The sequence below is a fragment of the Marmota flaviventris genome, chromosome 10 (assembly GCF_047511675.1).
Source record: "Marmota flaviventris isolate mMarFla1 chromosome 10, mMarFla1.hap1, whole genome shotgun sequence".
In the NCBI taxonomy this organism is placed as follows: Eukaryota; Metazoa; Chordata; class Mammalia; order Rodentia; family Sciuridae; genus Marmota; species Marmota flaviventris.
Genome location: NC_092507.1, coordinates 87475450 through 87493976, shown reverse-complemented (window position 1 = coordinate 87493976; position 18527 = coordinate 87475450). Strand labels below are relative to the sequence as shown.

The following is an 18527-nucleotide window of genomic DNA, read 5'->3' as shown; positions in this document are numbered from 1 at the left end:
AAAAGTAAATGAGAATAGTATGCTTTATAATATATATACATACATATGTGCTAGTTAGTATAGTATCTGATTATACATTTTTAATATTTATATTTTAGTAGTTGCACACAATACTTTTATTTTATTTATTTATTTTTATGTGGTGCCGAGGATAGAACCCAGTGCCTCACACATGCTAGGCAAGCACTCTACCACTGAGCCACAAACCCCAGCCCCTGATTATACATATTTTTCCAACCCTAGAAATGTTTAGAAACATTTCACAAAATTTCTAAAATTATAAGTAGCAGTGCATACATTAAGACTCTATAAACAAGAATTGTTACTGCTTTATCATCCCCATCAATTCAGGGGCATTTTATTTACAGATGTTCAGTCACTGTGTAGTAAAGAATTTGGCCTCAACAAAATTCTGGCCCAAGTTTTTGGGAGGTCCCAGTTATAGGAATGTCTTTATTATTCATATTGGGCTCCTCAGACCACGACTGACAGTTTATATTAAAAACATGACCTATGGTGAGCCCTTGGAGCCTGATGTCAGAAAGATCTCCAGGGTGAGGTTAGGGCTGTAGAGAATTTATTCATATAGACAAAAGAATCAACCATACTGACTAAATAAAAATCTGGACAGCTCAGCTGGGGTGAGCTTCCTTTTGCATACTGTCACACATAGTGGCCAGAAGTAGATAATGTTGTCCATGACTCTACAGGGAGAGGACACTGGAAGTTCCAAGTTTGAACTCCTCCTAGACTTTGCCTTATGTGTCTCTCCCTTTGTCTGGTTGTAATTTATATTTCCTTTCCCTGTAATAGATGTGAGTGTGGGTATAATAGCTTTGTTAGTTCTTTCTAGCAAATCATCAAACCAGTGGATGGATTTGGGAAACCCTGAATTTGCAATCACCTAGAAATAGTCTCCAACTTTAGAAAAATCTCAAATCTTTGGTAATTGAAGGCAATTTGGGTTTTCCTTGATATTTTCTAGAGTATGTAATCTTAGTGTCCTGCCTTGAAGGAATTATCTTTGTAAGAACAGTAAGAAAGACTAGCTGGTTACTATCTGACTCTGTTGAAAGGCAGTAGTATTGATGATTCTGAGATATGTTTGCATAGCACTTAGATTTGAGATTTTGATATATTTTGAACAAAAGAAGCATTCTAATAAAAAATAACATTAAAGATTTTCAGTTAGTGCTATTCATGAGCAGTTACCAAAGTATCTTTTTAAATGTTGATATTCTTATTTTAGTGATCTTTTTATGTATATAATTATTTATTTATGAATTATACACAATGCTACTGCCATTGGCTAATATCTCAAAATAACAATAAATACTTAGGACAAGGCTTATTCTGAACCATAGTGAATGTGAATACATAGTTCAAGTAGTCCTCTCGGTAATTTCAAAATGTTTTGGTTGGCTTCTTTTCGGGTCTGACTAGCTAATTGTTGATTTTTAACCTGGTAACCTGGCTCAAGAAAAGTTCCATGTCAGGAATAAGAAAAGTATCAACCTGGCTTTTTCTTGTTGTCATTCTGCTTCCATTTATCAGCATTACTTTCAATCACAGTTCCCTGTCATGAATCTTTTTAAGCTACCTACCCATTTTTGATAGTTTACAACTTTCTTCCAACTTCATAAACTCATTATTGACAAAATCATGAACATTTTTAGAATAACTGTCAAACTTGAAATCATAGGTAATGGCATTTCAAGATCGTTTGTGATTAATTTTATAAATACTGTTTAAATTGACATTTTTATTGAGTTTTCCATCAAGTCCTCATTATAAGGCATTTCCTGACATTTATGTTCTTTTCATTTATGTCAATATTTCTTATAAACTTAGCAAGAAATAAAAATTTTCCTAACATGCTCATGAGTTAATTCTTCTTCATTATCTGGACTATTTTTTAGTGATCTTTTAAAGCATTTGTGTAAAGTTATTTCAGTACTAGAGATGGAAATAAAATTCTATATGTTGCTTATTACATTTAATCTCTATGCTTTCAACTGATAGTCACAAAAGAAGCAATTATATTCAAATTGTGGAGAAAGTAAGTACCAAATTACTTAATTAACCTTAAGGCTAGCAAAGACATTTTATTTACAAAAAAATAATTTTAGGCAGATGTATTCTAACTAGTTTAAATAAAACCCATTCTTTTATGTTAGAGCATAGGATAGAAAAAAGGAAGGGCAATCACATGTGATAAAAAGTCAACTAGAAAAGTAAACATCAGCAGTTCATTTCTGATTTATATGATGAGACTAATTCATAGGTTCAGCCACAGACAGAGATGAATAAGGAAATATAGGAAAATCTAGAGTTATTTATGAAAATAATCTATTTCAACAATCTATTAAATAGATAATAATGGATACCAATCAATGACAAGAGAAATTTTCCAATTAAAAATCATTTAACAAAAGATCAATTTACATATTCCTTTTAACTTTTGTCCATAAAAATTTAAATATACAAATCACATTCCCAAGTCCAAAAGAATCTTTCTAAACAAATAAAATATAGGCATTGAAAAATTCAGGATACAAACCATTTAAAAATATTTTTTAAATTTACAGTAAATTAAATCTTATAAGAAATGAGACAACAAAATGACAGTTATATACAACTGTTAAGTTCCCAAAAGCTGAATGATGATGATATAATGGTACCACAATTTATCTAAATGAGAACTGTTAACTATGCTTTTTATAGTTATATCTATTTCAGTTTTATTAGACAATGGGTTTAAAGAGCAAATGCTGAAATAACCAAAAGCAGAATTATAGTTATTCTTGGAACATTCTAATTTTGCCTATGTGTCTAAAGTTGCAAATTACAGAAATATTCTTCAGAAAAGTCAGGTATTTGGTAAGGCAAGGCACATAGGACCAGATTTTGATAAAGGTGCTTTTTCCTTGGCCCTGTAATTAAATTATCCTGGAAATTCTTAAGATTACTTTCAATAGAGCATAAACAACTGATGTAAAGTGTATACCCATAGTAATTAAATATTTTCTGTGCATGTTTAAATAAAATAAGGAATGCTAAATCCTTAAAAAAAACTAAGTTGAATGACTATACAATGACATTTAAAGGCCAATGATTTGATATGTAAGAACAGTCATTATTACACTAAATGCACAGAGCAGAATGTCAATTAGTTTCCTTTTAGAGTCCATGTTATAAGAATCTAGTTTAAATAGCAAACTGCCTTTCTTTTCTATGAAATTTGGTGACATTAGATGTAAATATTTAAGTACTGTATATTCTACCGTAAAAGTAGCTTAGGACTTCTCTAAAATCACTTATTAAAGAATTGGTAATACTGCTATATTGAAACCCCTACCTGTTGCATTTTAAACTTTAATTCACAATAACTACATTCTTAATTTTTAGTTTAATTATCAACTGGCACTTTTCTCCCAAGAAGTAATACATTCTTACATGGAACAACTTAGATGAGAGACAACAAATACACTTTTTTAAAAAGTACAGAAATTTAAATTATCCAGGTGTCATCTTTATAAAAGCTTAATACAATAAGGACCTCTGAAGGTCATTAAAACACAAAACAAATACATAAAATAGCATTATCTGTATATATGACATGATCTAGGACCCAAATCCATCTTCTTCAATATGATTGCTTCCTTTGAATTAAAAATTAAAAACTACATAGCTCCATAACATTTTCAAACCTATTAGAAAAGCAAAGTATAAATTATGGCTAATGAAAGTTTGCTTTAAAAATATACTTTAGACTATTTTCCATTTTCACAATTCCTAATTACATTTTATAATCTTTGTTGGAAATCTCCAAAAATATATTATTATGGACACCTGAAAATGTTATTAAACATTCCTATATTATCTAATAATTTACTTGTGTAATTGCTTAAGTGTTAGAATAGGGGCAGACTAAACTAAGTTAACAAAAAATTGTTGAATGCACAATGCATTAATACATAATTGCCCAAACAACACTGTAAACTGAACATATATTTTTATTTTCAGTCTTAAAATCTGTGTGTTTGCAAGATTTAGATTTCTCTTAGTAGTAATAGGATATAAGTCTGAATGTTGTTGCAGTCTTAAAACAAAATGTGGTTATCAAACAAAATACTCTAAAAGATGGTCACTGCAGTCCAAATTAGATCACTGCATTGGCAAGGTAGCACAGCCAGTCCAAATTATCCAAGAGTATCCAATGGTTTGGAATAACATTATTCTCCAGCCAAATTCTATTTAACAAAATCCACTAGAACTATATAAAAATATTCTTTTACAGTTTTTATATCAGAACAGACTTTTAAAAATATATACAGTATAAATGAAAAAATAAAGCAAAATACTTCTTATACTTAATAGATAATCTGCATATAGTCAATAATTAAATTAAACCTATATCACTTATAGAATGTATTTTTGCCCACCAATTCATCTTACTATTTCTAATATATTCTGTCTCCTTTGAACCAGTTTATTAAATAACATATAAATTCACATCCTCAACTCCAGTGTTGAATAGGGAAGAAAACCCTTTATTTTAAAAGCAAAATGGTGACTCCTTCCCAGCAGCTTTCATGGAACATAGAAAGGGAACTCTGAATTCAACTACATCTCCCAGTCATGTGATCACAGTACTCCTGGGGAAAATGGGCTTATGAGAAGTCTAAAACATTTCTTCTGACCAGTCTTGAATTTAAAGTTCTGGCGCCATCTAAAATAGTGTAATATGGCAACAGGAATGTCTCCAAGAAAAGTCATTTTGGTCTTGGTCCACTGATACCTATACAACTAATATTTTTGGTTGTTGTTTTTGTCAACAGTTGTTGATTACAGGAAATTTCTACAGATAAGTAAAATATTAATTTAAAATCTTTCTATTTGTATACAGTATAACTTGATAGTTCAAAATTCTCCAAATGGAGCTATTAGACAATAATTATTTTAAATTATTAAATCGGTATTTAATTCCTTTAAATTACATTTAAAATTTTCAGTAACAACACAAAAATTTAATTTAAAGTAATATTAAGAATTTATCTGATTTACAGAAAAGATAGTCAATTAAGAGATCAAGGGTAAAACTCCATTAGAGTAAAGTCTAGCACAGGAACAACTGGATTGCTTTCAGCTGTCTCAAAGCACTAAAAAAAATCTTAGGATGTATATGGAGAAATAGATGTTTCTTTACACTACATTTAAATATGAATTTTATTTTCTGACAAATCAGACTGAGAATATTACCTTATCAAATTTTTGTAAGTGAACAAATAATATTTGGCAATCCTTTGTTTAGTAATCTTTATACAAATATAAAAATCTCAGATATGTGAAAAATTTTTTTCAAATATTTCTATTTTTCACAGCTTTAATAGGTAATTATAATTTTCAAACTTCAACTATTCCATGTGATTTGATATTTCTGTACAGAAAGAATAAGGTAAAAAACATCTAATAAGAGTAAGTAGATCTAATTTGCAAAAATTGATATTTGTGTGCTCTTGCAAAGAGTGCATAGGACATTTCTGCAGCAATCAAAAAGGCAAACTCTTTAAAATTAGATTTCAAGTTTCCTCCAATATTCTCTCTAATTTTAAACCCTGGAAATACTTTAAAGTTTTGATTTCTAGGCATAATGTGTTTTGCTACATATACAGTACAAACATTTTATCTTTAAGCCTGTATATTTTCAAACCACCTGAACAATATGATCAGATTCAGCATGATGATATCTTCACAGAATCAGTAGAAGTCCTCTGTGCAAGATTAACGTTGAGATTCCTAGTGCACCATCATGAGAAACCAGTTAAACAAAGTTTATGACTATGCTTTAATGGGATTTCCTGCAGGTTTGGGATCATAACCATATAAGAAAGTAGCTGCTATTACAAGGATGGCTCCAAGGAAAAAGACACTAAATGACAAGAAGGAAAAATGAAAAAAAGAAAATCAGATTATAAGCAAAACAAAATCTTTTTATATCTTTACCATAAACCCAATTATAATTTGGGAAGAAAATGTTGCCATAACATGGCTAACAAATACTGAGTACTTTCCATAAGGTATTTGGCTAAATGCTTTACATACGTTTTCTCACTTAGTTCTCAGAACAACCTATTAAGAAATCAGAGTACTATCTTCGTTTTTTACCTGAGGAAATAGGTTTTAAAAGTTTAAATAACTTGCCTGAAGTCCCACAACCTTAAGCACAAGACAGGATTCAAGTCCAGATTTTTCTGACTCCTAAACCTGTACTCTCACCTCTTGCACAGTGTCTCCCAAAGCAAGATGTTTAGCTGTATTTTACCTAAATATGCATTTTGCATGCAATACATTCAATAATGTAAGGTCTCAATTCTTTAAATATTTGACCAGATAAAAGGAAAATTCATTTTTTATATTAAACCAAGGTAAGTTTTGCCTAAAATGCAAGGTAACAATAACCAAAATTCAGGCCTGATTTACAAAAATAAATTAGCTTAAATGCAGGAAGTTCTTAATTTTCTCTTTATTCTACTTATACATAGATATAATCTACCTTATTTTGGTAATGAACAAACTGGATGGAAACTAGACAATGAAACTTAACTTTTTATATGTACATTTTAAAAAAGTTTTTATATAAACTTGACTAGTGTTGCTTTTAAAGTTTCTATTAACAGTTCAAAGTCATTCTCCTGCTCTAAAAACAAAACGAAAACATTGCTCTAATAAAGGAAAAATATAATTAATTCTTCTTCCTATAACCACTTAACTGAGTTTTCTGATGAGCCATTTTATCCATATAAACTTCTTCAAGAATTTCATAAACTCTCCTGGTGTTGGCTACCAAAATTATGCATTAAAAATGTTATGAGCTAGACATGGTGGTAGGCAGGAGAGACCTGTCTCAAAATAAAATAAAAAGGGCTGGGTGGTAGCTCAGTGGTAGAACAGTTGCCTAGCATGTATGAAGCTCTGGGTTTGATCCCCAATACCACCAATATTTGACTTAGTTTATCACTTTATAACACACACACACACACACACACACACACGTGTGTGTGTGTAAAAAAGTTTTTCAATGGAAGATTTCCTTTCAAGTAGTTTGAAATCTTCTTAAAAAATAGATTAATGTATTTTAAATTATATTTCAATATTTTTTCAAAAGTTATAATAGGATAAAATATCAAATTACTTTAAGAATTCTTAATTTTATATATATATTAAGGATTTAAAGAAATAGAAAATAATAAATTACCTGGTTGGCACAAAATCTTGTAGCCAAAAATAGGATATCAGTGTTGATAATATTATGGATAAAGAGGTTGCAAATCCTTTTAAAATATTATCCGCATACTTAATAACAGCAGCTATTACAAGGCCTCCAAGTGCCTACAAAAGTTTTAAGAGATTATTTTTAAAAACAGAATTACTTTGCAGAGAATTTCATTATTCAATGAAGATTTAGGCTTTTGTCCTACGAATCGAATCCCATTATAGTAAACAATTTATATTAAACATCTCATAAACAATACACTCACAGGTTTTGTTCACTAGTCTGCATATTTCAAAAGGTAACTCTTAGAGTAACTACCAAAATTATCTGAGTCTTACTGTAATAGAGTATGATCACATTATGAAAAGACATCTATCCTCACCTAATTATTAATTAAACATCATTTGTTTGGACAAATGTGGGAAGACAGGTCACTGTGAACAGTGTTATATTTTTATCTTTGAGTAAAAATGAAATAATTAAAAAGATTTTTTTCACTAACCTTTCAGCAACCTCCTAACTTTGCTTTCTTCTTCTAGGTTCTCTCCATCCTAATCTACCACTCACTGTCATCAGATTACTCTTGCTAAATTAGTTTTAATCATCTCTTTCTCTTCCTTTGTTTCCTCTCTCTCCTTACTCCCTCCCCTCCCAGCTTTCTTTCTGCTGTGCTGGAAATTGAATCCAGGGTCTCACACATGGTAGGTAAGTGCTCTACCATTAAGCCACCCACTAGCCTTGTGCTCTACCTGGGTTCGATTCTCAGCACCACATAAAAAAAAAAAATAAAGGCATTGTGTTGTGTCCATCTATTAAAAAAAAAAAAAAAAATTCATGAAGAACTTTCTACCCAATCTCTCAAATTCCAGATGGGGCTATTTTTAAAATGAGGTTGTTGTGGGTGGGTGGTGGCTCAGTGTTACAGTGCTCACCTAGCAAATGCAAGGTCCTGGGTTCAATCACCAAGGAGATCCCCCAACCCAAAAAACGGAAAGAGAGTGATTTTACTGTATAGGTTGATCATCCCTAATCCAAAGTATTCCAAAATCCTAACTTCATTTGAGCACTGACATGATGCCACAAGCAGAAAATGCCACACCTGACCTCATGTAATGGGTAGTCATAATACAAGTACATTAAAAATATTATATGTTATGAGTAAAAGGTGTGTGTATGTTTGTGTATGTGCGTGCATGCACGCACATGTGCATGTGTGTGAGTCCATTCCCCAAAATGAAAAATCTGAAACACTTTTGATCTCAAGTATTTTGGATAAGGGATATGCCACCTGTACTTCATATCAGTTTCCAAATCTGGACTACTCACCTTAACAACCTTCCCTCCACCTTTAATGATAGTAGCTTTATTTAGAGAAAGTCACAAATTATTCCAATTGAGTTTACTACAAATTAATGTTTGAGTTCCATTATTTCTAGGCAACACTGTCATTCTTCTATGTATTCCTAAGATCAGTCAGTTATACCAGATCTTTTTAATTTTGCTCATGTCTTGAGCCCCTAGTTAAGGGAAGATGACTTCCTTTTTTTTGCTAGGATAAATTATATCACACATAAATTCTCTTGACTTACCCTAATTGCACTTCAAATTTTCTCTCATCGTGTCTCCTTTCTTTCAGTATCTTAAAAACAGAAATATCCTTCCTGCTGTCAAAACCAAACTTTTCTCTGACATCTTCACTAGCCTTCCAGGACTTTTCTCCTTATAACTTCAAATACTTCTAGAAGAATAGAAGGCTCTAAGAGCAGTGACTTGTATCTTTATTTTTATGTCCTCCAGAGTAGAGTACTCAATAAGTTTTTTGTTTTTGTTTTTGTTTTTTGGTGGTGCTAGGGATTGAACCCAGGGCTTTGTTCATGTGAGGCAAGCTCTCTACCAACTGAGGTATATCCCAAGTCCTCAATAAGTATTTTTTGAAAACGAAATTAATTACTTGACTCTTGAATAAATTCAAATTAAATACAAACTGACCTAATTTGACAGGAATGTTTCAATATGTTAACTAAAAAATGAAGTTGAAAAACTAGAATGAAATATCTAGATCTGTTTCTTTGATCTTCAGGAGCTGACCACACACTTTCTGTACAATATGAGTTATAGAAAAATCAAAAGTTTTATTTGTCCTTAGCTTCAGCCGCTTTATTATTAAACTTGCATTTCATGATTAAACTTAAATACCACAGTGTTTACTCAGGACCCTTTTTAAAGTGAGTTTTTCATTAGAGCATTAAGACCAGTTCTATTTTTAACTTCCCTGAATAAATTAGACACAATGAAAGAACTAACAGGAGGGATCCCCCCCACCATCGTCTTCCCCGCCAATATCCATAGCAACTTTGATTCTCTTTAGCATTAAATAAAAGACTTTACATGCTTTACCTGAAGAACTACTACTATCCAGGTCAGTCGGTTATATCCCTGAAAAAAACCATTCTTTGAAACCAATTCTCCATCATAAATGTAAACACCCATTAATCCAAATATGCTCCCAAAAAAACCTAAAAAAAAGAGAGAGAAGTCTGTATCATGTCATTTAGTTTTTCTGAAGAGAGAATGTTTCTGTTGATATCCCAAAAAGTTTTATAGTTACTTTTTTTTTAAATGAAATTTGACTACTTTTAAATTTTTTACTTGGTTTATATAAACTTAACAAAGTAACACACAGTATTATATCATGACTACAGACAAAGTCAAAGATGGGGAATATTAAAAAGAACAGAGATTATCAAATGAGTGCTAAAATAATATAACTGCAGAAATTATATGATTATATGGCTGCCCCATTCAAATATTTACAAAATCTCCTGCTTTCAGTATATGTCATATCTTGTATCTTCCTTTTGCTATGTCTAAATTTTGATATCTTTACATAATACATGCATATATAAAAGCTTGCACATATAACAGCCTTTTTTCATGTTTTGAAAGTATAATAATTAATAACTAAAAAATGAGGGGTAAAAAATATTAGAATCTATATGTATTGCTGAAATCTCAATTTTGGGGAAAATCAGCTCAGTGAAAATAGAAATTATACCTTATTCATTACAGAGTTCCTCACCTTAACAATAGAGCCTATCATATGACTACTGGATTTAAGCAATTTCCAGGATCACTGGTAGGCTATGGATGTCTATAGGAACCACCTCTATGGACAATCTTTGGAATAAATGCAGTCAAAGAGGTAGCAGGGATATGATTTTTTTTTTTTTTTTTTTGTAAAGCTAGAACTAGGCAGCTTTCCATAACAAAAGGAATTAAAGGGGATATGAAAAACTCTTTAAAATTTCATTTAATGCCAGCTTTCTCCTTAATTTTGAACATGAAATTAATGCTAGCATATAATTCCAAAAATTCCTGAAAGTAGGAAAATTTTAAAAATTTAATTTATAAAAGTAATACTTTTTAATTAACTAAAAACATATATAGTATATACTATAGTTTGGAGCTAAAATGTCCCCCAAAGGCCCAAGTGTTAAAGGCTTAGTCCCCAGCTTGTGGCATTATTGGGAAGTGATAGAACTTTCAAGAGGTGGGTCCTAGAGGATGGGCGAGGTAGTGTATGCCTGTAATCCCAATGGCTTGGGAGACTGAGGCAGGAGGATCACGAGTTCAAAGCCAGCCTCAGTAACTTAGCGAGGCCCTAAGCTACTCAAAATACCTGTCTCTAAATAAAATATAATAAAGGGCTGAGGATGTGGTTTGGTGGTTAAGTGCTGCTGGGTTCAATTCCTGGTATTAAAATAAAATAAAATAAAGAGGTGAGACCTACCAGGAGGTCTTAGGTCATTGGGATGCTGATCTCTTTAATATCTTGTTTTTTCTTGTCTATTTGCATATTTATATAAATAGACGACTTTAGTGCTTACTACATGGATATGCAAGACACTTTTTCCTAAATACTTCACATGTATTATCTCATTTAATACTCATAGCAGTATATGAGTGGGTACTGTAATTAGGTACACTTTTCTTTCTTGTTTTTTTCTTTTTTACAGTACTGGGGACTGAACCCTGGGTTTCCTGCCTGCTAGTCTTTTTTATCTTGAGACAGTCTAAGTTGTCCAGGCTGGCTTCACACTTGAGATCCTTCTGCTTCAGCCTCCCAAATAGCTGAAATTAAAGGCATGCACCACCACAGCCAGCAATTAGTTACTACATTTTATAGATGAAAGTGAATCACAGATATGTTAAAATAACTTCTGAAATGTCACAGAGACAGTAAGTGATAAAATCAGGATTTGAGGAGTATGACTTTAAAACTAAGTGTTCTTAAGCACTCTGCTACAGATATACTTTTTCTGAAATGGTAAATTAAACTGATTACTGCTTTTAAATCTGTGAAACTATATTCTAAACAAACTGAACAAAAAGAAGCTAATTAAATTTTGCTTTAAAAATATTTACCCTGAAAGGGAAAAAATGATACATTTCTACACATTTTGCAGAGAAACATAAATAAATCCTATTTGATAACATAAAGATTCAGTTTTTTGTTACCACATTATTGGAAAACAGATGAAAGGATGACTAATCAAATTTGGGAAGTTTGACTTACAATATGGGCCATTAGGAGTATAAACAATTTGCTGTGTAGGAAACAGAAGAGGCCTATATGACTGCTGATGAAGAGAGAAATGGATATCTATTAAATTGATGTGGATTAGGGAAAAAAAACAGTGATTTCAAAAATAAGCCCCAAATTCTCAGGGACAAAAACTTAAAATAGAATGTGTTCACTTGCAAAGCAGCTGCTTCTCACATGGCAGTTTTCTAAGTAGCACTATCCAAAATGAATATAAGCCAATAATACTAATTTTTGGAATCCTTGTATGAGGATTTAATCATAATAATACTATAAGTAGTTTAAATCTTTGCTCAAAGGCAATCCATAGGGATTCTTTTTCTTTTAAGCTACTTACCTTCCGTTAGAAAAATGCTATATTATTTAAGAGCTAAAACATAACACTTTGAAATAAAAAAGCATGTTAATATTTAGAAAACCAAAAGTTCATCATTTCTAACTTCCTCCACTTAAGTATCTTTTTTTAATATTTATTTTTTAGTTGTAGTTAGACACAATACCTTTATTTTATTTATTTATTTTTATGTGATGCTGAGGATCGAACCCAGGGCCTCGCATATGCTAGGTGAGCACTCTACACTGAGCCACAACCTCAACCCCACTTAAGTATCTTAAATCCACCTTTTCAGGAGTAAAACAGTTATTTGCAACACTTGAAATGAAAGAAGTGAAAACTAAGGGTAAAGTTACTAATGCTACAAATGATAAGAACAGGAATAGATTATATGTTATGTTACAAACCTACAATTCCATATTCTTGAATAAAAGGCATTCATTTAAATACTTTTTTTTTTTTTGGAGACAGGGTCTCACCACGTTGCTTAGGACCTCTGCTAATTTGCTAAGGCTAGCCTTAAACTTGCAATCCTGTCTCATCCTCTTGAGTCACTGGTATTATAGGCATGTGCCAACCACACCCAGCTTTAAAATACATTTCTTTAATTTTTAAAATTTTAAAAAAATATTCATTTTTTTTGTAGTTGTACACAATACCTTTATTTTATTTATTTATTTATATGTGGTGTGAGGATTGAACCCAGAGCCTTGCACGTGTGAGGCGAGCGCTCTACCACTGAGCCATAACCCCAGCCCCTAAAATACATTTTTTCTAAAAGGAAAAACATTGCCAGATATTTGCATAAAAAGCATATTTTATGTAACTTATTTAAAAAGATGTACAGAAATTTGTAAATAAAACAATATAATAACTTTTTTTTATTTTGGGGGGTACCAGGGATTGAACTCAGGGGTACTCAACCACTGAGCCACATCCCCAGGCCTATTTTGTATTTTATCTAGAGACAGGGTCTCACTGAGTTGCTTAGGGCCTCACAGTTGCTGAGCCTGGCTTTGAACTCATGATTCTCCTGTCTCAGCCTCCCAAGCCACTGGGATTACAGGTGTGTACCATTACACCCAACAAGATAATCACTTTTTAAAATACTAAAGGGGATGAAGGTATGGCTTAGTCATAGAGTATTTGCTAACATTCACAAGGCCTTGGGTTCAATCTCCAGCACCGCAAAGGGAAAAAAAAAAAAATTAGAAAAGACTTAAAACTTACCAAGCTGAATGTTTCTTATCCACACTGATTGTTTTGTTTCTTTTAAGATTTTCTCAAAATAAACTCCAGCAAAGCCACTTGAAAAACATGCTGTTAGAACTGCCATGAGGCCTACAAATTGAGAGCCAGCTGAAAGTTCCTTAGAATCAATCTCTTGAGAATCTGAGGGCCACTGAATAAAAACAAAATTGAAGTTTAATTCTTATAGTACTTTAATACTTTATAAAGTACATATTAAGAGCCCACTCTTAGAATCATTTGATTTTCCCCCCACATTAACAATATATCACTATTTCAAGTTATAATTTCAAAATAATACCCTAATGGAAAACAAGTATTTATATTTCATCTTTTATAGAGACCAACCTATTACTTTAAGATAATCTGTTAAAGTTTAATTTTTTTATGCTGGGGAGTGGTGTAGCTCAGTGGTAGAGCACTTGCCTGGCATGCACAAGACCCTGGGTTCAATCCCCAGCACCACTTATTAAAAAAAAAAAATTAACCTGGGCACAGTGGTGCATACTTGTAATATCAGCTACTCAGTTGAGGCAGGAAGATTGAAAGTTCAAGGCCAACTAAGGCAATTTAGCAAGACCCAGCCTCAAATAAAAGGTAAACAAGATTGGGATGTAGCTCAGTAGTAGAGCACTGGGCTCAATCCCTAGTATTCTACACCTCCAAAAATCTTTAATTTTTTATAGACTACCTTGCAAAAATATAGGTAGATGAAAGTATAAGATTCCTACATGCCATCTGTTACCAAAGCAAAAGCATAGATAACTGGAAAGAGATGTACTAAATCAAGTTTAATAACAGGAAGCTGTTGGGAGGGGAACCCCAAACACAGGGGAATATGGGCCATCAGAAAATGAAGGAAAACTTGGGTTTACTAGAAAGGAAATGTGTTTCAACACAGGAACTCCAATGTCATAAATCAGGTATGGTACTCTATGGCTTGGATGTTTCTGACCCCAACCTAACCATTTGACACCTTGTAACTATTGTTAAATTTTGTCTTACATCTATTTCTTCACTCCTCTGATTCTTCTATAACTTAACTTTTTTGCGGGGATGGGGATAATTTGTTCTTTTTAGATATACACGACAGTAGAGTGTATTTTGACATATTATACATATACAGAGAATAATTTATTCTAATTAGGATCCCATTTTTGTGGTTGTACATGATGTGGAGTTTCAGTGATCACGTATTCATGTATGAACATAGGAAAGTTATGTCCAATTCATTACTACTGTCTTTCTATTTCCACCCACCTACCTTCCCTTCATTCCCCTTTGTCTAATCCAATGTACTTCTATTCTTCCCTCCTATTCTTCCTGCCTTATTGTGTGTTAGCATTCACATATCAGACGAACATTCAGTCTTCAGTTTCATTTACTGGCAAATCCATAATTTCATTCTTCTTTATGGCTAATATTCCATTGTGTATGTCTACCACATTTTCTTTATCCATTCATCTGTTTAAGGGCTTCTATGCTGGTTCCATAACTTAGCTATTGTGAATTGAGCTGCTCTATAAACATTGATGTGGCTGCATCACTATAGTATGCTGATTTTAAGTACTTTGGATATATACTGAGGAGTGGGATAATTAGATCAAATGGTGGTTCCATTCCAAGTTTTTTGAGTAATCTCCATACTGCTTCCCAGAGTGGTTGCACCAATTTGTAGTCCCACCAGCAATGTACGAGTGTACATTTTCCCCTACATCTTCATCAACATTTATTGTTACTTGTATTCTTGCTAATTGCCATTTTGACTGGAATAAGATGGAATCTCAGCGTAGTTTTAATTTGCATTTCTCAAATTGCTAGAGATGCTGAACATTTTTTCATATATTTGTTGACTGATGGTTATTTCTTCTGTGAAGTATCTGTTGAGTTCCTTTGCCCACTTATTGATTGGGTTTTTGTTGTTGTTGTTTTTGGTGTTAAGTTTTTTGAGTTCTTTGTGTGTCCTGGAGATTAATCTGAGGTGCAGGTGGGAAAGATTTTCTCCCATTATGTAGGCTGTTTTCACATTCTCGTTTCCTTTGCTGTGAAGCAGTTTTTTAGTGTGATATCTTCCCATTTATTGATTCTTGATCTCACTTCTTGCACTTTCAGAGTCTTGTTGAGGAAGTTGGTTCTTAAGCCAACATGATGGAGACAACATTTTCTTCCAGTAGGTACGGGGTTTCTGGTCTGATGCCTATATCCTAGATCCACTTTTGAGTTTTGTGCAGGGTGAGAGATAGGGGTTAAATTTCATTCTACCATATATAAATTTTCAGTTTCCCCAGCACCGTTTATTTTCTTGGCTACTAGAGATTTCTCAATATGTTATATAACTTGTAATAATAAAACTGTTCATCATCTTGCCTTCACTGCAGCACTGACAATATCGATTACTAATCCCTTTCCTCTTGAAACTGCCTGCTTTTTTTCTTGGTCCTCTCTTCCCAATCTTTATATCTACATTACTCAATAGACTTCCTGTGAGAATGGAAATGTTCTTATATCTTTTCTGTATATTAGGGTAACTTTATACACATGTGGCTATTAAGTACTTGGTATATGGGAGTGTGATGGAGGAACTGAAATTTTAATTTTATTTTGTTATAAGTATTAAATTTAAATAGCCATGTGGGGCTTATCGATACCATATTGACAGAACAGCTATACAGCACAGCTTATACTCACCTCCCCTAGCTGGAGAATTGATTCACAGAAGCACTGACATTGCTTCTGACCTCAGGTTCAAGATTTCAGTTGCTGCTATTCAGAAACTTGTTATCTCCTTAAAGCCAATGTGACTAAAATTCAATTTACTTTCTTTCTCCAAAACAAATACATTTTGATGACTTTATTTCTATTAAAAATGTCACCATTCAAACCTGTCTTTTACTCTCTTTGAACTCCATTTCCTCCGATATTTATTAGTCTCAAATTCATACAGATTCTTATCTCACAACAAATTTTTTCTTTTTTTTTTTTTTAAACTGAAATTAAACCCAAGGGTGCTTTATCACTAGCTACAGTCCCAGCCTATTTTATTTTTTATTTTGAGACAAAGTTTCATTAAGTTGCTTGGGGCCTCACTAAGTTGCCGAGGCTAGCCTTGAACTTGCAATCCTCCTGTCTTAGCTTCCAGAGTCACTGGGATTACAGGTGTGCACCACCACACTTGGCTCCTCGTAATACCTCTTCCATCTCTGCTATAGGACATTCCAATTCCATTCCTTCAAACTTTCTCTCCACCAATGTGTCCTGCAGACTACAGGATTTCCCTTTCAAATCCCCAGTGAAGCCTTAACAGCCTAAAATGGTCAAATCTAAGTTCCTAGCCTGATATTAAAGACCACATATAATTTGGTACCAATCTGCATTTTGTAATCTCATCTTATGTAACCCTTTGTTCCAAGCAAGTAAGTTTATTGCCATTATTTAACCTATCTTGCGCTTATCCACAGCTATCTATCTGTACTTTTTTAAAAAAAATCCTTTTTTCTGTAATGACTTTTCTGGTGCTTCAGACCTACTGAAACTGGTTCTTGCCACTACTGGTTTGGTGATTCTGAGCAAGTTAGTTAACAACCCCTGGGAGCTTCAACTCTTCTTCCTCAATTTGGAAAGAATATTCATCTTAAGCAGATATTACATAACATAGAGGAAGCATCAAGTCCTTTAAGGTGCCTGGCATGTAAATATTCAATATATGTATTTCAATATAACAATTATCTTTCAAAATCTAATTTAAATCCAACTTTATCTCTGAAGTTTTCCCAGAAGTAGTATGTACTTACAGTGTATAAAAATCATTTGAAAACTTATCATGTAAAAACAAATGTCAGTTTTTCCCTGATCTTAAACTATATTTAAATCTTGCTAACTAGGCTCTGGAAATGGAAGGAAAGTGAAACACAACTCCTGCTTTCTAGGAACTTAAGTTGTAATGGTAAAGACACATGTACCTAAGTGTATATGAAGTACTAGGAAAAAGATATGTACAAAGTACTATGCAGCAGACAAAAAGAGACAAAACTCAGTTTAGTACGTTAGGAAGGTTTTCTGGTAGATGTTATTACCTCAACTGAGTCTTTTTAAATGAACAGAAGGTGCTGAGGATATAGCTCAGTAGTATAGTGCCTGTCTAATATGTGTTCAATCCCCAGCAAAAAACAAACGTGTAGGTGTTAGCCAGGCAAAGAAAGGAGGGAAATCATTGACTGCACAATAGAGAATGGATCAATGCACAGATACACAAAAAAGCACAGCAGTTGTAGAAGTTAAGTCTGAAATGGGGAGAAGCAGAAATGAGCTTAGACTGGAAGGTGTTATAGGGAAGGTCTATTTTGTCATGCTAACCATTCTGGACATTAACCTGTAAGTCAGTGTTCCTGAAACTTCTGTTATTTGCCTATCATCATAGTTTCTGCCACATCCATCTTCCACTTGAATCATTAATTACTTGATATTTTAAACACTTTTTAAAACAATAACTACTTAGCTTATATTAAGCAAAATCTATAAAAATATGGGTTTGATATAGTTTTTACAATACCCATTTAAAATAAGTTATTGAAGATCTTTATTCAAGATAAACATATTACACTCTGGGGAAAGTGATAGGGATCCTCTGGGTGGCAGGAAATTGATACAATTTGACTTGTTTTTAAGCAGATCATAGTGGTGACTAAGTAGAGGCTGGATTTAGAGAGATGGGTTAGACTGAAGTTAAAAAAGAAACAAACAACAACAACAAAAGCATTAGGTAAAGTCCATGTGAGAAAGTATGAAACTAGGCAAATGATAAAAGGAAACAAGGATGTAATCAAGAATATTTAGAAAGCAGAATTAATAAGGTCTTAGTGATTGGATGTTCAGGCAGAAGAAAGAATTTAGGACAGTTCGTAGCTTGAGTAATGATTGGAAAAAATAAAAATAAAAGCAGGGTTGGTGAGGAAACACGTAAAGTTTAATTTTAGATATGCTGAGTTTATGTGGTCTATTGAGCAACCAAGTGAAGATACTCAATTGATCTTTCAGTATATAAATCTGAAACTATAGATGTTATATAA

The 18527-nt window shown here is 32.6% G+C and overlaps 1 protein-coding gene and 1 non-coding gene across 2 annotated transcripts in view; one reads left to right on the top strand and one right to left on the bottom strand.

Annotated features, from left to right (window-relative positions):
- Positions 1-1369: 1369 nt before the first annotated feature.
- The window catches only part of Slc35a3 (solute carrier family 35 member A3), a 41530-nt gene continuing 24372 nt past the window's right edge, over positions 1370-18527 (bottom strand). Inside the window, exons 5-8 of the mRNA XM_027943141.2 lie at positions 13444-13615; positions 9674-9792; positions 7259-7392; positions 1370-5932 (exon numbers count right to left, since the gene is read on the bottom strand). Coding sequence (XP_027798942.1) covers positions 5842-5932; positions 7259-7392; positions 9674-9792; positions 13444-13615 — 516 coding nt within the window. The 3' untranslated portion in view covers positions 1370-5841. The remainder of the gene's footprint in view (positions 5933-7258; positions 7393-9673; positions 9793-13443; positions 13616-18527) is intronic.
- Positions 13858-13929, top strand: Trnaa-ggc (transfer RNA alanine (anticodon GGC)). Its single transcript has one exon. It is a non-coding gene; the product is annotated as a tRNA-Ala (tRNA).